The sequence below is a fragment of the Chanodichthys erythropterus genome, chromosome 3 (assembly GCF_024489055.1).
Source record: "Chanodichthys erythropterus isolate Z2021 chromosome 3, ASM2448905v1, whole genome shotgun sequence".
In the NCBI taxonomy this organism is placed as follows: domain Eukaryota; kingdom Metazoa; phylum Chordata; class Actinopteri; order Cypriniformes; family Xenocyprididae; genus Chanodichthys; species Chanodichthys erythropterus.
Window position 1 is genome coordinate 18841485 of NC_090223.1, and position 23955 is coordinate 18865439.

The 23955-nt window shown below is 35.6% G+C and overlaps 1 protein-coding gene across 1 annotated transcript in view; it reads right to left on the reverse strand.

The window, feature by feature from the left end:
* The window catches only part of LOC137009184 (protein shisa-6), a 118928-nt gene that overhangs the window by 68470 nt on the left and 26503 nt on the right, over nucleotides 1-23955 (reverse strand). The window contains exons 3-4 of the mRNA XM_067371181.1: nucleotides 14722-14814; nucleotides 11294-11362 (exon numbers count right to left, since the gene is read on the reverse strand). Of these exons, the coding sequence (XP_067227282.1) occupies nucleotides 11294-11362; nucleotides 14722-14814 (162 nt within the window). The remainder of the gene's footprint in view (nucleotides 1-11293; nucleotides 11363-14721; nucleotides 14815-23955) is intronic.

A 23955-nucleotide genomic window follows, 5' to 3' on the forward strand; every position in this document is an offset into this window, starting at 1 on the left:
ATGCAAATGTCAGCCGTTAAGCGACTGAAAGCCAGTGGGCGGGGCCTATGGTGCGATGATGTTTAACTATTGCTCTGGAGGTGGTCATATGTATTTTAAGAAGTTCGAAGTGGAGTATGTTTTACAAGAAAATACTATTTTATTCTTTCTACTTTTTAGTTTAATTCAATGTATTATTTTATGTTTCCTTGTAATTATTTGTGAAAATTACCAGCAGTTCTTAGAGAAAAAGTAAATCCTACAGCAAATGTTGTTTCTGTGCAGTAAACAGCATCTGTATTCAGCAGACAATTGCGCCGCAGTACTTTATATAAAGGCTGCTGCACCTGAGATGACATTTCTGAATTCTGATCGCATGCTGCATGAGTTTATTCTTCTCCTTTCGGCCCATAATGCAACATGCTATCAAAACTCTGACAGTATCAGTGACCAAGCATGCACTGATACACACACATGCATACAAACACAGCATGATCAGCGATGTGATGTAACAGTGTATTATCACTGAGTAAATGGTCATCTCACTGCTGAATAATGCATGGACTCCACTAATACAACCTCAACTACAGAAAATTACAGTGCAAACTTATATAAATTATCCTAAAGGAGGTTGAGATCTGTTACAGGGATTGTGGGCTTTAAATAGATTCAAAAAAATGTAAAAAACTAAAGGTCTGTTTACACCCAGGACGATAAACTCTATCAATAAAGATATAAAAAATATTCTAAATTTAAAAGAAAAGCAGAGTCCACACAATAACAGCACCGAGAAATTATATCATTGGAGTCACTTTCAGAAAAATCTTTCCAGCTGATGAACATGAAACTCTAGCTGCGTATACATTGACCCTAATAATCTGACTAGTAGCACAGTCAGAATAAACGCGTAAATCAGAATGAATTGGCTAAATCTGATTAAAATTTCATTTGGTTTGTAAGAGGTTGTTTAAACCTTTTCTAATCAGATCGAGAGGAACACTTTATTAGATAGAAATCCGAAACTGGAAAGTACTTTGCATGTGCAATGACATAAAAATGGCGTAAAGACGTATAACACATGGATTGAGCTGTTGTAGTTGTTGAATGAAGTGTCATAAATGACTATCATGTCATTCTAAGGGTACATTTACATGACAACGATTTACTAAAAATGGAAAAAATTCCTTTGCGTTTTTCATGTACAGATGACAACATTAAAATTGTCAAAACAATTCACCAATATGCAAAAACAACTAAAAACGCTATATTATACATGCCAGGCCAGTAGATGGCGATGTCTATGTGCCTATAGACTGCACACATAATACACATGACATCACCGTTTCACAAATTTGCGTTTTTGCAGCTTATACAGAGACGATAAGGGAATCGTTTTCAAAAACATGCACTTTGAATCTCATTTTCAATACTTTTTTTGGTCGTTCATTTACACGACAAAATCGTTTTGGGTGCCTGAAAATACAAACTTTACAGTTTTTAGTTGAAAACTGTGTTGTGTAAACAGCCCCTAAAATTCTCCTTCCTCTCATCATCTGTGAAGTGGAGCAGGACAATATCCCAGCAGTCCTTGTTTTGGACTCTCATCCACAGACACTTTATTTTGGGCGTGGGAAGGGCCGATTTTACTGCTTGATAAATATAAGCAGCACAGCACAACTGTTCATGTGTTCGTCGTCTCTTAATTAGGACCCAAAATAGATAAATATTAAAGGGGATATATTATGCCCCTTTTCACAAGATATAATATTAGTCTCTGGTGTCCCCAGAATGTGTCTGTGAAGTTTCAGCTCAAAATACCCCACAGATCATTTATTTTAGCTTGTCACATTTGCCCCTATTTGGGTGTGAGCAAAAACACGCAGTTTTTGTGTGTGTCCCTTTAAATGCAAATGAGCTGCTGCTCCCTGCCCATTTTCCAGAAGAGGGCGGAGCTTTAACAACTTGTGTTTTGGTTGCTCAACAACAACAAAGCCGGAGAAAATGAGGATTGTCAGTAACGGTGTTCAGCCTTACATTGTTCAAACCGGAGTCAGACACTGATGGAGAGACTCAGGAAGAAGTTACAACTTTTAGAATGAAACTGGACGTTTCTGAATGATTTGTGGATAAATTTATGTAGTTGCTGTGGAGTTGATTCAACTCATTGACTAGCATGTGCCGTCATGTTAAGCTTTTGTGCAAATCCAGCGTTGAATTGACCCTCATTTGGGAAGCAGTCCAGAGTAAAATGACGGCATGATAACAACACTCTACTACAACAACTCTTCATCCTCTCTAAAGCAGCTCAACATGTTGCAGTTCTGATTCATCAACTGGAATAATTTCATTCCGATTAAACAAAAGGTGTCCATGTGAATGTAGCTACTGACAGCAAATCAGAATCCATCCTGCTTTAAGAGCAGGAACATTTAAAGTGACTACAAAAAACAACAAGGTGACATCAGCATTACATAAGGGTACATAAAGTAGTTTAGGTAACATTATGTGATATAATATCTGGTTTCTGTTCGTATAAAGATTCAGGGGGGGGGGGGGGGGGGGGTGGAGAAGAAGCAAAGGACAAGAGAAAAACAGTAAAGAGACATACAGTTGAAATTATTTTCACACCATACGAAACCCTTTGCATTTGAACCAGGTCCTGCAGGGGGGCGCTTTATCTGCACTCTGCATGGTCCCAATGGTCCGGAGCAGTAATGAGGACACAGGGCAGAGAAACCTGCGGCCCTTTAGACGTATTTTCAGACTGAGCTCCCTCTGCGGTCATTAAACAGGTCATCTGCTATGAGGAGCTACCTTAAGTGTCCAGAGCAAATTTTCCAATAAGACCATTTCAATCTCGGCCTCCTGACCTGACACTAACAATGCAAACCCTTAAAACAGCCTTCCAAGAAAAACAGAGCCGGGTTCCTTTCCAGTGCCATATTAGCCAGTGTGCCAATTATACAATGGTCAAAGGAAATTTCTAGGTGATTTTCACACCCTCTTTTGGTGCCTCTGATTAAAAGAAAGAAAGAACAAAAGAAAAAAAAAACCTTAAATGACTTTTGTGTTCCACAGGAGAAAGTAAGTTTTGGGACGAAACGAGGGTGAGTAAATGTTGACCGAATGTTCATTTTTGGGTGAACTGTCCCTGTAAGACCCAGTTTGGCACATGCTTGAAAAAGTAAATTCTTCTAAAGTCAAATTAAAACATGCAGAATCTCTGTGAATAATTCGGATGTTTATTATTCAGCATGTAACTGTTTCGCAAATAAGCTGGATATTAGAAATCAGTCTTGCCTGAATGTCAACACAAAGCTCACAGTTTGTTTTAGTTTTAGTCTTTCTTTCTTTTTAAAGGCTGTAACCACCATAGACACCGAGGAGGCGACAATAAGTGGCAGCCATATTGTTCCACCTCCAATATTTTATATTATTGATGCTGCTGTGCTGCACTCCATTACACACCGCTCTGTTTGTTGTAAGGATGACAAAAGTTACATTTTTAGGCTGCTTTGCCTCAGCAGTCTAACAATGCTCATCAATGTCAAAATGATCGAGATGGCCAATCAAATCGAAGGAGGCGGGCCTTACTGTTCACAGAAGACGAGTGCGAATTCCGTTCTTTTTCCATTTCTTTATTCCCTTAAATCCCTTTTAATCCTTTAATTATTTAACAATAACAGGACATAATTACAGCTTTGTTTCAAGGACAAATTTCTCACATTCTTTTCAAGTATTTTTTCTTTTCCACCCATATGCAATGTGCAAATATAATATACACTACCATTTCAAAGTTTGGGGTCAGTAAACTAGTGATTGAAAAAAATCAATCAACAATCAATGCAAGAAAAAAAACATATTTAGTGACTTTATGCTTAAAAGAAGAAAAAAATATCTGCCATCGGAGTTATTAACCCCATTGGCTGACATTTATTCTTGCTTTAAGCACTTAATTTTGATGCACTTTTCAGAAAATAATACTTGTTTTCTAATGTAATTTTGCTTCTCAAGTAAATGTATCTTGATTTAAGGGGAGACACAACAGTCAACTGTCAACACAACTGTTTTTTCAGGCACCTGTCAATCTGAGATTTTGCACTTTTTGGCTTTTCATAAAGTGTTTTTTCAGACTAGTGAAAAGAAAACATCCAACATACACTTTTAAGTGTATATTTTATGGCACTTTATCTATTTGCGTCTATAGATTTCATTTACATTAAATATCTTTAAAGGCCATTTTCTCAAAATGATTTTTTTTTCTCCTGCTCTGAGTCAGAAATCTCCACTTCAGGAAAACAACTTGTTTTTCTGCACCCAAAGAGGGAGATGCTTGACATTTGACTTGAGGTGTTTAAAAACATCCAAGCTAATCAATAAACCTAATCAATCACTCTGGAACCCGGACCGCCGTTGGTCCCTGGTGACATATTTCCTGTTAAAACGATTTTTGATATGGCATACAACACCGCAACCATCAGAAAGACCACACAAAAGCTTTCCGACTGCGGGCAAGTCGGGTAAATCAGCAGACATGATAAACAGACGGTCTGCCTGACGGAGAGCTTCTTGATCTCTTTGCCGTGTCATTTAGACGGATGGCTCGGATTGGCCCAGGTCATTACTGCCTGACGTCTCTTCGGCAATGCTGTCAAATAAATCTACAGCAGCCCGCCATCTGCCCCACCCGGCCCGTAAATCACGGTGATGATGAAGTGACAGACAGGTAGAGGTGTCTCTCTGGTCAAGGGCTGCAGGGATACAGATGGATACCTGGAGTCTCACACTCTACACAGCATCTACTGCAAGTCTGCGCAAGCAAAACGCTGATGCATCAATATTCAACTCAAGTTTATTTGAATCCCTCTATTTATCTATAGCAGCTAATGAATTGCTTTGAATAAAATAAAATAAAAAAAAAAAAACTTCCTCAGTATCAGCACGTTTACAAATGTGTTAGCCTATTGATTTTATACAACATGTTAGGTGACTTTCATTTTATACTCAGAACATCGTCTGTTTTGACTCTATTTTGTAGTAAACCCATTGCGCATCTCCGAGCAACTGAATGAGTCCATTTTGAAGGAATCGTTTGACTGAATGATTGAATGACTCATTCCTTAAAACAACGATTTTTCCACCACCTACTGGCAGTTTTAGTTTCATTAAATTTTTTCCATCGTTTCATTTTCTACATTTATATCTTACACCTTGGCCTGATAAAATCATACCTGCAGTCCACCATGCTGCGGAAAATACTGTCCGCACTTGCCCAGATGTTAATTGATCAGCTGTTTGTTTGAAATATTTGTTTGTTTGGCCTCTGAATTGCAAAGGCTGCCTCTGAACTGGATGATTACAATATTGTCTTCTGTAGAGCTGAATCAAATTAGTTTTATAATTGACACATTTTGCAACATCAACACTGTTATTGAACTGAATGTAATCAACACTGAACTGACTTGAACTGGATAGTGACATTATTGTCTTCTGTAGACCTGCTTATAGATGAACTGAACTTATTTCATCATTGGTGAACTTTACACAGTTATTGAACTGAACTGAACCGACTTCCATGCTGGTTTACCCGGGTTCGAGTCCCGCTTAGAGCGGGCGGTTCGAACAGGAGGGGTTACATTGGTGCCGTGTCCTGGATGGGAGTGAGGTTTAGGGGGGTGAGTATAACAGACATATGCTACTAAGAGCTGTGCATGTAAACCTCACTCCCCTGAACTCAAGAGGTGGTCTAGCGACCGACGCTAGAGACTGCAATCTTTAGCCTCCTTGTTAGAGCACCCGACTCCCATGCCAGCGGACCCGGGTTCGAGTCCCGCTTAGAGTGAGTGGTTTGAACAGGAGGGGTTACAACAGCAATAAAAACATAATGCTCATACTGTTTACAATATAAGTATAATATTTTACAGTTTCATATTCGATCCAAAGTTGGCGTCATCTGAAGTCTTTGCGAGTGTGGTGTCGTCTAAAATCTATCAATATCAGTCAATAACAGTAGCGCCAGCTCTCGTGGTCAGATATTATTTTGAGATAAAGGAAAATTCGACACCATGAACAGCTTGATGTACTAAAAAAAGGTCTAAACATCTTCCTCAGTGCAACAAAACGCTGTATTGAAACTAAGCTGCAAAAACGGCTGATTGGATTTCATATACCAGAAACACACTATAACAACACTTCATTTGAGTTGTTTTGGGATCCTGTCAGAATGCAATGGAGATTTGCAGAAAGACTGTTAGTGAAGGATGGTTGCACACATTGGCAAACTCAGTCATGAAAAACTACACAACTAACATTATAGGAGGACTTCAGGGAGAAAAATTAAAGATTGGTTTAGAGATTGGTTTAATAAATAGAAACTCAAAATATTATGTTATCTGAACCACATTAATTATCTGGGTTGATTTGATAAATGAAAAGAAAAAGTTGTGTGTTAACCTTTTAGAACGTAAAGCTAAAATAGCTTGTTTTCACATATTATTATTATTATTATTATTATTATTATTGTAAAATACTCACACAATGTGCTATTTTCAAGTGCAAGGTGTCATTTCCCCCCCAATAAATTACAGTTATTAACCATTAATATGTATGGTGAGTTTGTAAATAGAATTTAAATAGACAAAAAACAAAACAAAACAAAAAAAGAGTACATTTTTTTATTTTATTTTAGAAAAAAGAGAAAAATGATGATCGAAAGAATCAAACTTCAAACTTGATGATTTCAACTATATTACATATATACAAGTCTTTTGTGATACTGGGTTGCACAGTTTTCATTCAGGAGAATTTTTTCATACACACATACATATACTACATATGCATGCACAGGGGTGCACATAACTTTTTTGGTCTGGCTCTCAAGAGAGCAGCTGGAGATGCTGCTTGGTACTCACACTTTACGCGAAACACTTATCCTGAAAGCTCCTCATCACTTTCCTCCTGACTGCTCCTCACTATCTTCTTTTCTCTCAAACATGGAAGATGATGATAATGATTTTTTATTATTTTATTTTACTAACATCATTGACACAAACAACTGCAAAAATATTAGGCTGCTGTCACTTTAAGAAGGAAAGCATGGACCGAATAACTGACACAACATCCGGTTTCTTTCTCAACTGTTCACTTATGACATAACTGAGAGAATACTTGCCGAGTCAGGTATGTTGACATAATTTTGTGTGTATGTGTCCTTTCAAGCGCAAGTAAACGCAAAAGAGGAATTAATTTGTTAATTTACTGCCGCAATCTCTCTGCGTGCACGTGCTCGGTGGTGTGAGGCTGTGCGCTCAGATAACAGCTCGCAAGTCCTGATTTCCACCTCTCTTCCTCTTTTAAAATTGTTTGAATGTGTTAATTAAGAGAGACAAAACACGTCCAAATGATAAACTTTCACTCTATGATGGTTAAATTTAGCAGTTAATCTGCGAATCACATGCATGCCGAACCATTAGACCTTATCCGTACAGATCACGGTTTAACTGCGATCCGTTGCACCATTGCAATAATTAAAGAACACACTTATCATTATGATTGCTATCTTAAAGAACACACTTATCATTATGATTGCTATCTTAACAGAGACAGAGAAAAATCCTACTCCAGTAAGTAAACGTGTCCCTGTGAACCAGTCCTCAAAAATGTTAGTACTCAAAAGTGCTTCCCTCCATGTTTTCTGGTGCGCATCATTTATTTTTATCATGCATGCGCACTTGCGTACTACTTATGTGCACTCCTGTGCATGCATACATTTACCTCACAGACACATTACACAAATACACACACCAAATGCGAAAGAGTCTCACTTAGCCTCCTCCCAAGTCAAAAATCATCCAATCGACTGTGTACTCCTTCGACATGTTTTTATTTGTTTTTATTTGTTTCTTCTATTATTCATGCTATCCGAAACTCCCTAAACTTCCGCACTCTATATCTCTTCATTCAAATCCTCCTTCTCCTTGATAGCGACTGAAATTTGCTGACGGAAATGACCGTAATAACCCATATTTTGCTGAAAAACCCATGTTGCCTACTGTCTGTCGCAATTTGTATTATTATGATAGTTACGGTAACATGAATACAGCGTGGTTGGATGTGTCGCCAATGACACATCTGGTTTAAAGGGTTAACCTGTGGGACATCAGAAGAGTTCAGGGTTAAGAATTTAGCGCAGTAGACGAGTTTATTTTTTTATACATTACATCATGTAGGCAAGAAAAGCATACATACAGTATCTCAATTGTTTCATAAAAGATTTTTCAAAGAAGATTATTGCAGTGTGTTTTACAATTTTTTTGTACTTCAAAATTTCATGTCTGATTTCATCTAATTTAATGTTGTTTCTTTATAATTGTTTGCGCAATTCACTAGCAATTTCAGAGTGAAAACTGTTTCTACACCAATTTTACACTAAATATTTATTAAGTAATTAAACAGAGCTCTGGGAAATGCTTTACATGATGTTATGTTTTTGAAAGTATTCAGGGTTAAGAGTTTAAGGGCGTTCGTGAAGTTTAATGTGTTTGATGTGCAAATTGCTAAGGCGTTTCAAAATACCGAGTGTTGCCTTCACTACAGAAGATTGATGTGAGCGGCATTACACGGTTAGGCAAGGTTATATGACTTTACACAAACACTGTCAGTCACATTGCCGTATCTGTCAGCTGTTCATCATGACAGGCAGCTGTTTGTGTCTGACGTCTAAGTGGATCTGACCGGTCCTTGGCACTGATCTCTAAAGCGCCAGACTCTGTTTGGACGTCAAAACAGGTGTGAGACTTCAGCTGCAGATAGCATCAGAGCTGAAATACTGCCAGAGATATTACCTTTCCGCTCATGGGGCCGCTGGAAATCTGCTGCCATTACACACTGGGTCCTTGCGGACGGGCGTAATGTTTCTACCAGAGAAATTAAAACACAACACAGCAGCTGTAAAACATCTATGAGCTCTGATTGGACCAATGGGACTCCTTTGACCTGCAATGCATTATTATAGTTAACTAAAGCTAAAACCAGTCACTTGAAACAAAATTTGATCTGAAATGAATTAAAAAGGAGATGAACTATAAGCACAAACCATACTTAGGAGTTTGTTCCAATCACTGAATATGAGCAATAGTAATATCAATGTTTACTTTTGCAAACAGCACTAATAATGTTTGTTGAAAGTTGGCTGTATAATTAAAGCTCTAATTAGTGCAGGTCAGCTGAATAATCCCAGGGTTTAAACAAAGAGGGATTTAAGCTGGTTAAGAATCAAACGTTGTTGTAGAATTATATGGAACAGTGGTTAAAAGGATCACCATGGTAACAGCGAGGAGAAATCCGCAACAACAGTCATTAATAACCAAGAGATACTGTACTGGGAAAACGGCTAGAAATGAACCAACAATAAACTTGTTCCTGCTGGTACAGGAGGTGAAATGAATCAAAAAGTAAATTTATATGAAGCACAAGGGAGCGCATTTAAGCAGAACCGCTGCATTTCCAAACACACAAATGCTGTTTACCTTACATTAAACTATAAAAAGCTACATATGTCACATACTGTATGTCGAAACACACACAAACACACACACACCACCCAACATTTAGTTGAGCAAGACTCAAATCTTTTCTCAAACTGACATACGACAGAACATCTCAGTATGTCTTCCAGAATGAACACTGCAAAAAATGACCAAAATACTTAAATATAGCAAAAATGTCTTAAAATAGAGCAAAACAATCTTGCAGGATGGAATGCAAAACAACTTGGTAGAAACTAGCATAAATATTAAGGCACTAAATCTTGGGGAACAAGCTTAAAATTATACAACCCTTCAAAAGTTTGGGGTCAGAAAGATTTTTAAAAACATTTTTATTTATCAAAAATGCATTAAATTGATCAAAAGTGACAACATATTTCTATTTCAAATAAATGCTGCTTCTTTGAACTTTAATCCTTAAAAAATATGTATCATGGTTTCCACAAAAATTACTGCGACGGCAAACAAAGTTACTGTTTTTAATGCATTTTTGATCAAATAAATGCAACTTATGTTTAAAAATCTTAAAGGTGCCATCAAACGTTTTATTACAAGATGTAATATAAGTCTAAGGTGTCCCCTGAATGTGTCTGTGAAGTTTCAGCTCAAAATACCCTATAGATTTTTTTAACTGCCTATTTTGAGGCATAATTAGAAATGCACCGATTCAGGCTGCGGCCCCTTTAATTCCTCGTCCTCTCTGCCCCCGAGCTTGCGCTTGCCTTAAACAGCATAAACAAAGTTCACACAGCTAATATAACCTTAAAAATGGATCTTTACAAAGTGTTCGTCATGCAGCATGTCTAATCGCGTAAGTACAGTGTTTATTTTGATGTTTACATTTGATTCTGAATGAGTTTTTATAGTATGCTCCGTGGCTAAAGCTAAGATTACACACTGTTGGAGAGATTTATAAAGAATGAAGTTGTGTTTATGAATTAAACAGACTGCAAGTGTTTAAAAATGAAAATAGCGACGGCTCTTGTCTCCGTGAATACAGTAAGAAACGATGGTAACTTTAACCACATTTAACAGTACATTAGCAACATGCTAACGAAACATTTAGAAAGACAATTTACAAATATCACTAAAAATATCATGTTATCATGGATCATGTCAGTTATTATTGCTCCATCTGCCATTTTTCGCTGTTGTTCTTGCTTGCTTACCTAGTCTGATGATTCAGCTGTGCAGCTCCAGACTTTAACTGGCTGCCCTTGTCTAATGCCTTTCATAATGTTGGGAACATGGGCTGGCATATGCAAATATTGGGGGCGTACACCCAGACTGTTACGTGACAGTGGGTGTTATGTTGAGATTCGCCTGTTCTTCGGAAGTCTTTTAAACAAATGAGATTTATATAAGAAGGAGGAAACAATGGAGTTTGAGACTCACTGTATGTCATTTCAATGTACTGAACTCTTGTTATTTGACTATGCCAAGGTAATTTCAATTTTCAATTCGATGGCACCTTTAACTGACAGCTAATTTTTGAACAGTAGGTTGTATATAATATAATATAACATAAAAGAATATCTTTGTAAAGATGCACTAAAACTGCTTAATATTCAATGTGTCTAATAAAAAATAACTTGCTTAATGTTGCATAATATTAGAAGTTATTCTCTTCTCATCTGATTTAGCGCACGGTTGTTTCATAAGCGTGGATCATCCAAACAGCAGTCAGAACTCAGAACACAAAGGTCATCCGTGAGCACGAGGAACACGTGTGTCGCGTTTTACGTTCATGAATGAAGCACGATACATACTGTAGGACAGAGGAACGTCCAGCTCGCCCTGCCACGACAGCTGCCCGAGATCGTCTATGGAGTGCTGCGCTGCAGAAACACAAACCCACACAAACACACACATTAAGATACTTTGTGCACACTTACGGCTGACAAACACTGAGGACTTTGCGGTCTGTAAACTTGAAATGGTTCTGAATATATATCTAAGCACATTCAATATGCATTAACCCTCTGGTATTGTTCATTTGGGGGTCACACTTGTGTTGTTTGCAGTCAAAAGTGACTATAAAACTTTTCTTTTTATTATTTTCATTAAAATAAATGTAATATGTTTTTGTTCAATAATATTTTTTCTTTTGCATTTTGTATTTTGAGAGAATTTCATGGTACTGCTTAATATTTATGTAATAATTATGATCAATTTATTTCCCATTAAAAATAATATGTATATATTTTTTATTATTATACCTTTTCAATTAAAGAAGTATTTCATGTTAAAATAGAGACAATGACTTTACAGTTGAGGGCAAAAAAATGGATTTGGATATATATTTAGACATACACAATGACTACTTTGTGTCAAGGTTTAGATTTTTTTTTTTTTTTTTTTTTTAAATGTTGATTTGTAGTGTCAGTTTTTGCACTAATTTTACCACAGTCAAACCTGAACACAGAAAAAGACATTTAGTTTCGAATAACATCAAAATTCAACAAAAATGCAACAAAAACAGTGTGTTTATTTTGCACTCTTGATATTTTAGAGTGTTACCCCTTCATTCAAATTTTCCGGTTTTGCGTATTTTTGCCTATTTTCCATTCATTTCCTATGGCGGTCATTTTTGACCACAAACAACACAAGTGTGCCTTTAATGACAATTGAGCTTTTTTGAAACAAGACTAACATTTTTTTTTTTTTTTTTTGGTCACATAGCAACTACTGCAAAAGTTGTGCACAATTCCGATGAAGTAGTGATTTTTTTTTTTAATTCAGTCCAAAATGACCGAACAACACCATAGGGTTAAGCATCAAAGATTGTGCTTAACTGACATCAACCAGTGTTGTTTTTGTAAAATAACACTAAAAAAAATAATAATAAAATAAAAAATTACTTGAAATAAAGCTGAAAAAACCTTTAAAACCAAAACTTAAATGAAAATTAGAAAGTTCCTTTGGCAACTAACTGAAATAAGTTTAAGTTGAAGTAAAATTTTGTAAAACTAAAACTGAAATAAACACTAAACACTTTACAATAAGGTTTTGTTTAATTTTCATTTGCAGCACCATCTTTAGGGCCAAGAACATAACCATGTCTGAACACTGGGGGGGGAACCTTGATTTTTTCCCTTGGGGTGTTATTGGGTAATTATGTTTTTTTTTTTTTTTTTTTTATTAAAAGGAATTAAATAATTAAATGATTAAAAGGGATTTAAGGGAATAACAAAAAAGAAATAAGAACGTTAAAAATGTTCCAGGTCTATAGTAGTTATTAAGCAATCAATTTAAACTATTTACAAATAATATATTTTTTTTTAAATATATTCACTCTTATTTGAATGTCTAATATGTCAGAAACCCAAAACGTTTCTTTTCTCATCACATTCAGTTATGAATAACATTAATCATATCATATTAATCAAATATTTTAATAATTTTCAATTCAAAATGTTGAGTAGTTTGCATTACTGGATATTATTTTCGGTCGCTGAATATTTCAATCATAAAACACTGAGGCAGACCAGCATATAAACAAATGTAACTGTTTTGGCATCATAACAACAAACGATTAATTAGAAATATTAGTAATTAGAAATGGCCCAATATTTGTTGTATCGTTACGGCTCTGCTTAGGGCGATGCAACCGGTGTGACCACACCAGGCCCTGTGCTTGTCCACAGATGAATCATTCACAACAAGGTGTATTAAGACAGAAAAGAGTCTCCAAATTTGATTTCATGATGACTTTAACAGGCTCTCAGCTCCTCAGTCAGCTAAAATCAGCCGAGAGTTTGAGGAGCAGATAGAGCGGGCAGCTCCGTCGCCTCCGGAGAGAATCTATAAAGAAATTCAATCAGGTGGAATTAAACAGGGTGAAGATTAAGGCCAATTTGCATGAACCGCAGGGCTTCTGAGTGAAGTTGAATAAGCAAAAAAATACTTAAGCAACTTATTAAACTCTTTCACCTTGAGGAAGCGTAGAGCGTGGGGATATTAACTTTATCCTCTTTTACAGTCACATCTGAATCACACGCCGAAAAATCTGCCAATGGTGACATGCAATTAGCTCAATCAATAGATGATTCAACAAACTGACATTCTTTATTCGCAGAGGAAAACAAAGTGGTTATTTTGTGTCAAAATAATAACAGCAATCATTCCGTGTGATGTCATAGGTGAGAACGCTGATGTCACAGATATTCCTCAGACGGTCATTAATCTAAATGTTACTGCTTATGAATGTGGAAGCCGGTCGATTATGTTGTTGTAGCGTTAACAATCGGCCCGTGGCGCGGTGATTACGCTGCATTATGTGGGCCGCAGTGATTCACTCAGGAGAGACAATGAGGAACGGAGACGCTTGGCAGCTGTTCTCTTTCCGACAAGCTTCTTCAGTCTGTTAATTAGCTTTAGGAACCGTCATTATTGCACTGTCAACAGCTCAATCTCCCCATAGGACACGAACTCGACAAATGAAAAACAACTAGACATTTGGGGGCTTTTCATCCGTCATGTTCTTTTTTTCCTTTTCTTTTTTGAGTTGAGTTTAGTGATTGAAATATGAACATCCTCAATAATAATATAAACAGTTAAAAAATAATTAAAAAAAGACCTAAAACCACAAACAAGCATTTTTTTTTTTACTTGAAATACAATAAACATTAACTGAAATAAAATATGATATAAGAAACTTCTTTTATTTCAGCTAGTTGCCAATGCAACATTTCTCATTTTAATTTAGATAATTTGACTAAAATAACTGAAACTAAAAAAAGTAATAAAATTAATAAAAAATATATAGGCGTATAAAAAAAAAAATTAAAATGACAAACACACCACAAAAGTACTAAATATTTAAAAAACAGAATATACAAAAATAAATAAAAACTTATTTTAAATATTAATTAAAACAATAATAGTATTTCAATGATACAAAATAACACTGGTTGAAGTAAATAAAAATAAAATTAAGCTAAATAGAAATGTTTAAAAAAAGAAAGCAAATACAAAAGCAAATACAACTAACTAAAACTGAAACTATAAAAATGTAAGCTAATTCAATATATATATATATTATATATATATATATATATATATATATATATATATATATATATATATATATATATATATATATATATTTTTTTTTTTTTTTTTTTTTTTTTGTTAACAAGGTGTAGTTCATCAAATCAAAATCAAATCACCGTTACGAGGTGTTTCAGATTGTTACCTTTCAGATGACTTCTGCCGAGTGTCACGAAGCCAGAGGAGATGTAGTTGTGCATGTCCTGACCACTGCGGAAGTTTTCTTTCCCATAATGCCCTGCAAAGACAGATACAGCAAGTGTTATTAAATGAAACACAGAAGTTAAAAACAATCAAGGCACGTCCCTGAAAAAAAGCTTCTTTTAATAAAACCGTATAGAAGTGATTCAACTTGAAATATAGCTGCAAGCAGCAATTAAGGGTCCAAGCACAACTGAAACAAGGAAGCTAGCAGCAGACCAACAATCTCATAATGGACTACGATAGAAACTGAGACACATGTCAGTTTTGAAGTCAATCAGACCAACAGTACTGTAGTTAGGGCCAATTTCATATTTTGTTTAATTACAGCACAGTCCCACCACTTTTTTTGTGTCCTCAGAGTGCTCCCCTACACAAGCGTGTCAGATTTGGTGAAAATATCTAATTTTGTTTAGGAGTTATAGACATTTATATTTATAAACACATCAAAAATTACACCTGACTTTGATTGCATTTTTTTGCCACTTACTATCAAAATTTTGACATTTGTCCATTAGTATATAGTCAACAACCTATGTTTCTGATTTTCCTATAGTGGATTCGCCTCGATCGGACTAACGATTTCTAAGATATTTTGCTAAACCACAACGTTGAACCATAAGGCGAAACCTAGCATTTTTGGTATCGTTGGCCTCGACAAGGATTCAGGAACTCCCACGAATAAAAGTCAACCACATCCAAAGTTATAAGCATGTAAATGACTTTTTTCACCACTAGGTGGCTCTGGTTCGAAACTTCTCAGACTCCTTCAGGGCATCGTGCTGGTGACCTATACCGAGTTTTGTCATGGTATGTTAATGCGTTCGTAAAAAATACAGCATTTTACTACAAAATATAAAAATGACCGACAACCCAAAATGGCCGATATGGGAAAATTGGATATCATTTAGGAAGGAATCAGAAGGCAAAATAATTTTGTTTCTAATCCTTACGGTTCGAAAGTTCTTAGCATAAATATAAGTGCAAGTTTGGACAGTTGTGGCGATAGAGGAATTGAGTTAGAGACTCCAAATTTGCTATGGCGACAGTTCATACTGTCCTTTATCAGTGGCTATGTTAGCTTCACTTCCTGTTTCCTGAGATACCTTCATCTGATCGATTTTTGAAGGCAGCATAGATGTATTCTTAGCTGCCTTTGATATCCCACAATCCAGTGCTTTCCATTCTGAGCTAGAAAAATAAAGATGGCGTCCGAAGCTTGCGTTTGCTCAGTTTGTGTATAAATGTAAAATTTTGACCAACATATTTCAATTTTGATATCTTTTATATCGAGAAATTACTACTGTAGTAATTAAACATTTGTTTAGTTCTCACCAAAGCTCACGCTAGTTTGCTGTAGATCATTAAACTGTTACGCTGCCTAAGAAGTCTGTCCGAAATCAGTTTCGTGAGGTGCCTTCACACACAAACGCTGCCGTAAAAGTCATTCTCTTATAAGGCAGCGAGGCAGCGAGGCAGCAAGACAGCTACCTAGGTTTTCGGACGCAGCCAGTGTGTCAAACATTCCTGCAAGCGATTCTTTGGGCTGTCATAGACTTCCAGAGCAGAAGAAGAAGAAGACCTAATTAATCATTTAGCCTGACTGCGACAGACATAATGCTGACATTTGTTCGCCTGAAGAATACCTTTCTTTAGGCTTGAGGCAAGACACCACAGGTGAGAAGGGTAAAAATTAACTAATTAAAAAAAAAGATTAACTAATAGATATCCCCATTAATTCTCACGCTGATTAATCACATAAGACTATTGATTTGTATAACATGTTTTCTGAAAGGTTATGTTTAAACATACAAATGAGGCATTGTCTAACTAAACATGCACTCATTTGCAGACATTTCCAGAACAGTAATCTGAACATTAGATAAAGCAGGTTCAAAATTCTTGTTTGATTTTGTTGACATATTAGAATTAAAGGTTTTTACAGAGGGGAGATTAATATCTCTTTTTATCACTCCATAAATCAAAATACTGTCAACAACCAGAAATAAATAATAATAAAAAAATTCAACCATGTTTTTAAGAATAAACATAGTTGAATGATAAATGAACAAACCCCTCAGTAAAAACATTCAAAATATATATGAATAAATCAGTGAAATTTGGAGAGTGTAAGCTGAAGTGGAGAAAAAAAAACATTAAAGATATGTACTGTAATTGAAATCTATAGATGCAAAGAAATAAAGTGCAATAAAATAAACAATTAAAGGTGTATTTTGGATTTTTTTTCCCCTTTCCACTAATCTGAAAGAAGACATTTTATGGAAGCAAAATAGACCAGTGCATGAAAAACATATTCTCAAAAAAAAACAAAAAAAAAAAACACCTCAATTTCATTCAAAAGCCCAAACTGAGCAAAAATATGTAATTTGGTGCAGATATTGATGTTGGTGTTGATATTTATACAGCCAAAATGAAATTCATATGCTTGTAAAGTAAATCAATGAGATCTTTATAACTGTACAGCAGATATAAAATGCATATAAAAATAGTCACTCTATATCAGCCAATAATGTCTTAGTAATATTTAGTTTTATGATCAAAGCTCTGTAGTTTTAAAACATATAATGCAATGCAATACAATGACGATTGAGAGATGAACTAATAAACGCTCTTCGATATGATGTATGGATAATCAAGCAAACTTCAGTCCCGTGTGCACATTCATCACATGACGGCCTTGATTTGTGGCGGTTAGTGAGAAGTCATCTCAGCCAGTGAGCGGTGAAAGGTGTCCTGAGAGAGAGGTCAAGACAAGGTGCTGCATTAAGTATTAATGGCGTGTGTGTGTGTAGTGGGGTTATAAAGGTCACACTCTCTACACAAATACACACGCACACACACTCTCAGTTCAACCCTGCGTGGTTAGAGGACACTGGGTGTGCTGGGAAACTTCACTGTTTTTCTCTGTCAGGGGAATCTTTTGCTATCTAATTGCACAGTAATTGAAGCCCCTGACCAGGACCGCTGACCCGAGGTCACGAGATGGGAGGGTTGAGAGCTTTATCTGTGTCATTGGTCAGCTGTACAGGTAGCGAAAGGCAACATAAGTCAATCTTTTTTTACAGCTGAAGTGTTCAAAACTATAAGACCTACTGTGCCATATTTGATATGCACATTTCTGTGGCCACTAAATATATGCAATGTCTAAAAGTCTATTTTTTGTCTATTATTCCATATGTCAGGCTTTACAGGGTTTTCATTTTCCTGTTGAGGTGAGCTATAGTGATGACTTGAACAGACAAATAACTGACTCAAACAAACCAATTCACTATAATGAATCAAACTTCTTATCGCTAGTGAAAAGTATTTTTCATAACTGGAAAGTTAGTCATCATGCTTTTTTCTCAATTCAAAGGAAAACCTAAAGAGTGATGCACACGTTATTGCTCCATAAATCAATTGTGTGCTGTGTAATTGTGTTGAGATATTTCTCTCTGACGTTTATAGCATTCTGAGGTGGAACAGGGATTACGGTCAATACTAACGGCAAACGAGAGAGAAAAATATACAGACAGAGAGAAAGATTCAGTCTCAAGGGGTGTCAAAAACGCCCTATTTTCAGGCAGTCTCTCATTTTGAGCCCTATATTCCCATTTTGTGTTATTTCTGGCGCACAAAAAAACATGCAAAGCTTTGTAAAAAGATAGACACCATATGCTTCATGAAATATCAGCACCATTGCTTCAGTATTTTAATAAAGCACATCTGTTTAACTCCAAAAAATATCCCTAGCAATCATATTTATATCTCAGTAACATTTTACTAAAAGGTTTCATTTGTTAACATTAGTTAATACAATGACTAATATGAACTAACAATGAGCAATCTATTATGATAGCATTTATTAACCTTTGTTAATGTTAGCTTATAAAAATACATTTGTTCATTGTTTGGTCATGTTAGTTCAGAGTGCATTAACTAATGTTAACAGATTTTAAAGTGCTCCATTATGATTTTTCGTGAACTTTGATCCATGTAAATCTATTGTAGGCAGTGTTGGGGAAAGTTACTTTTAAAAGTAATACATTACACTATTGCGTTACTCCCTAAAACTAAACTAATTGCATTACTTATTTACTGTATTATGGAAAGTAATGCATTACATTACTTTTGCATTACTTTTTCTCAACAGGGTTGGGCTGTTTTTTGTTTTTATTACAACAAAGTTATATTTTTGGCAAGTGTAAAGGCACTTTCACACCAAAAGTGAAATGAATATGCGTCAGGCTGAAGGAAATGCAAATTCAAACTTGTACAGTAGAGGGCGCAGCTCAAAAAATAAGCCTTTCTTAAATGGGAAAACAAAGTAATTTGTGTTAGTTGTTTCAAAAAGTAACTCAGATATTTTGTTGTAAAATTAAAAGTAATGTGTTACTTTACTAGTTACTTGGGAAAAGTAATCTGATTACATAACTTGCATTACTTGTAATGCTTTACCCCCAACACTGATTGTAGGAGATCTACAACACAACATTAAGAACCTTCAAAAAAGTCAAATCACAACAGACTGGGCCATCTGACCAATCAGAGCAGAGTAGACAAATGTTTGGTAACATTAGATAGCTAATGTAATTAACTAATGTTACCAAATTAAACCTTATTGTAAAGTGTGGTAAATCTCAGTGCCCGGTTGCATAAAGCACCTTAAGTTTTTCCCTTAAGTATGACACTTAAGGCATGATTTCCCCTTAACTAAGGGAATGACTTAAGGGTGTTGCATATAATTCCTTAAAATGTTCTCTCAGTTAAGGGAAACCGTTAAGTGTTTCACGACAGTAACTCACGTTTTGCCGTTATGAAATTCTACTGTTGCCATGGACACGTTATGTGTTAATACAGATCACAACGTTTCCACAGAAAAAATGATGGATAAGGAAAACAATAAATAAAACCAAATATGAAAGAGAAAGACCAGATGAGAAACTCAAATTGATAGTTCACTCAAAATTGAGATTTCTACAATTATTCACTCACCCTCATGTCGTTCCAAACCCATAAGACCCATATATTTAACCCATATAACCCAAACCCATATATTTGAATAACAAATAAAGATATTTTTAATATTCTCTCATCATTTATTTATGTCCATTCATTGAAAGACATTCATATGAATAAGGCAGTTTCGGAAGCTTGAAAGTGCGCGCCAGCCCAAGAACCAATCAGGTTGGTTGGCATAGTCAAATAACAAGAGTTCAGTACATGGAAATGACATACAGTGAGTCTCAAACTCCATTGTTTCCTCCTTCTTATATAAATCTCATTTGTTTAAAAGACCTCAGAAGATCAGGCGAATCTCAACATAACACTGACTGTTACGTAGCAGTTGGGGTGTACGCCCCCAATATTTGCATATGCCAGCCCATGTTCAAAGCATTAGACAAGCCAGTAACGTCTGGATGTGCACAGCTGAATCATCAGACTAGGTAAGCAAGCAAAGAAAACAGCGAAAAATGGCAGATGGAGCAATAATAACTGACATGATCCATGATGACATGAAATTTTTAGTGATATTTGTAAATTGTCTTTCTAAATGTTTTGTTAGCATGTTGCTAATGTACTGTTAAATGTGGTTAAAGTTACCATCATTTATTACTGTATTCACAGAGAGACAAGAGCCGTCGTTATTTTCATTTTTAAACACTTGCAGTCTGTATAATTCATAAACACAACTTCATTCTTTATAAATCTCTCCATCAGTGTAGCATTAGCCGTTAGCCATGGAGCACTATCAAACTCATTCAGAATCGAATGTAAACATCCAAATAAATACAATACTCACATAATCCGACGCATGCATGCAGTATGCATGACGAACACTTTGTAAAGATCCATTTTGAGGGTTATATTAGCTGTGTAAACTTTGTTTATGCACTGTTTAAGGCAAGCGTGAGCTCCGGGGGCGGAGAGTGCACAATTTAAAGGGGCCGCACGCCCTGAATCGGCGCATTTCTAATTATTCCCCAAAATAGGCAGTTAAAAACAAATAATAACAAAAAATCTATGGGGTATTTTGAGCTGAAACTTCATAGACACATTCAGGGGACACCTTAGACTTATATTACATCTTGTGAAAAAAACATTCAATGACACCTTTAAGATGAAGTTTTTCGAACCTTATGTAATACTTGACAGTTAAGGGGCTTTATGCAACAGTTATCGTTTTTTTAAGGGATTACTTAAGTGAAAAAATATATACTTAAGGGAAATTCTTAGGGTTTATGACATTTCACCAAAAGAAACCCTTAAGTAACATTTAACGGTTATTTTCTGCAACACCCTTAAGTTTAAGGGAAACATAAGGGCGAACTTAAGGGAAAATTACACTTAAGGTGCTTTATGCAACCGGGCACAGACCTCTGACTTTGGTTCAAGAATGCTAGATTTTTCAATCAGATATAAGGAATCACAGGCCAATGCCTCAAGTAACCAGAGCACAATTAATTCCCAGTGTCCCTTTATACATGAAATCAAAGACACGGGTATCGAGATGACCCGGGAACAGCCAGAGATCAGATTGCATTAAGAAAACCATAATGAGAATAGCAGATGGGACCACTTGTTATCTTCATTACTCTATCTCGCTCTTTATATTTTCCTCACAGAGGATGATCTGTCCGTCATTGTGATTTTGGTACATTGCTGCATGATAAAAGTTAATATTTAATGATTGTCTTTTATTAAAACAAGACCCCAGTGAACCATATTTTCTCATCAAACTGAGTAAAACTGAGGCAACATGCCTGTTAATGTTGAGATCTGCTTCATCTTCTGGTGTGCATCAAATCTTCATATCCTGGTTACAATAGCCTGAAGCAAGGTTACAGAGGCCACATACTAAAATTTTGCCATTCAATTTTCTAATCTGGTGCCCATTTATAATGCTAGCACCAAAAATATCAGAATTTAGTATTTTCCATGATAAGAGCCATGAACAAGTCCAAATTGGAGTGATTATAATAATCCTGTCAGCTAATTTAACATTATTTGAGTAACTGCAACATAAAAGAAATTTCATTCAGTGATTCCTGGAATCAAGTCAGTCCCAAAACAATATTTTAAATAAGCACGTAATGCGCTCACAATAGGCATAATTATGTGCTATAAATCACTGAATGAAAAAGTCTCAGACCGTGTAATGCGAAGCTCAAAAAGGAGAGAGGAAATCTAATATAGCATGTCTTTCCACCATTAAAAAGATATTTAAACTCAGCTATGGTTCAGAAAATCTGAAAACTTGCCATTGCTAAAACCATTTTCCCCTAGTTGCACAGCATGCAATACAATTGCAATTGCTTTTGGTTTGTTTGAAAATGCGTAAATATGGTTTTAATATTAGAATGAATGATTTCAGTGTAATTCATTCATGAATCCATTAAAGTGTCTAGTTAAAATGAATGCATCAATTACAGGTATATACATTATGCATTATAATGGCACTGATGCAAACGCTAATGGACGGAGCGGAGTGATGGGAGGAATGGAGGTCACAGAGGTCAAGCAAACTCAGAGAAGGACGACCAGAGAAATGAAAGAAAATCTCTGTATGGGGGAATCAATAAGGGAGTCAAAGAGATTGAATTTCTTTCAGCCAATTAATCAGATGAACAAACATTCAAATTTCTTTCAGTTTGAAGGCTTTTTATAAACTCTGTGCCCTATTTAAAGGCATTTAATCAATCACAACGGACATCTTATAGATCGCAAAGAGCACTTTGTCACTAGCTCTCAGGAGATGAGGGAAGATCGAACGCAGCAGCATTCCTCTGATGTAGTCACTCCAACAAGCTTGTATGTTGCTTCAATGTTGTATGTATGCATGCTTGTGTGGGTGTACAGTGTATATATATATATATATATATATATATATATAAATATATATATATATATATATATATATATATATATATATATGGGGTGTAACGATTCACTCGTTTTCTCAATGCATTGATCTTGAAACATGGTCTCTCCATGTAAGCATTAGTATGTTTAATGTACCCGGAACACTTTAATAAGGTTGTGTAGCCATTAACACTGTCCTGCACTATAGTTAACATAAACTAACAATACTTTTAAAGCCTTTTACAATTTTGGCTTATGTAAATTTCTACAAATTCCAATTTTTAGGCTATTAAAATAAAGTTATGTAGCATCATTATAACTAAAATGAACCAACATTAACATGGACAAAAGTGTTTTTTTTTTTTTGCCCTTACTCTCTGACCTCCTGAAGACCACTGTGTAATTTGCACCCTGACTAAGACACATTGGGAAAAGCATTTCAATAACCCTATGAATGCATATAAAAATGCAGAATCAAATTGATTTAATCGAATCACATCGAATTTTAATGTGAATTGTTTAGAATCGAATTGTTTTGAATTTTCCAAAAATCGTTCTTGAATTGAATCGAACACCTATGAATCGTGAATCTGTCTACCCAAAGATTCATATATATATATATATATATATATATATATATATATATATATATATATATATATATACCCATGAAAAAAAAAAAAGAAAAAAAAAAAAACTTTGTCCAATTCACAGTGTATAGTATGTATACAATGAAACTGCAAAGATCTTGTTTACAAGTCAAGTTGAAATACTGAACAGGACCACATGTTTGCACATCAATATAACAAACGCTATATAACGTTGCTTAGTGCTGTCAAAAGTACCAACTTCAGAACAAAGTCAGTATTGAAATTTAAAAAAATTTGACAATACCAGCATTTCCATCTAGCATTTTGAGTGCTGTTGAAAGGATTCTTACTCACCTCTGATTGGCTGTTGTGTTCACATGCTCAACATATACACTGATAAGGCATAACATTATGACCACCTTCCTAATACTGTTTTGGCCCCCTTTTGCTGCCAAAACAGCCCTGAGCTGTTGAGGCATGGACATCGCAATTTGTTACGCTTGCCCATTTTTTCCTGCTTCTAACATATCAACTTTGAGGACAAAATGTTCACTTGCTGCCTAATATATCCCACTCACTAACAGGTGCCGTGATGCAGAGATAATCAGTGTTACTCAATTCACCTGTCAGTGCTCATAATGTTATGCCGGTGTATCTCTCTGATTGGCCATTGTGTTCACGCACTCAACAGATAGGTCTGTGATTGGCTACAATGATCAACGCTT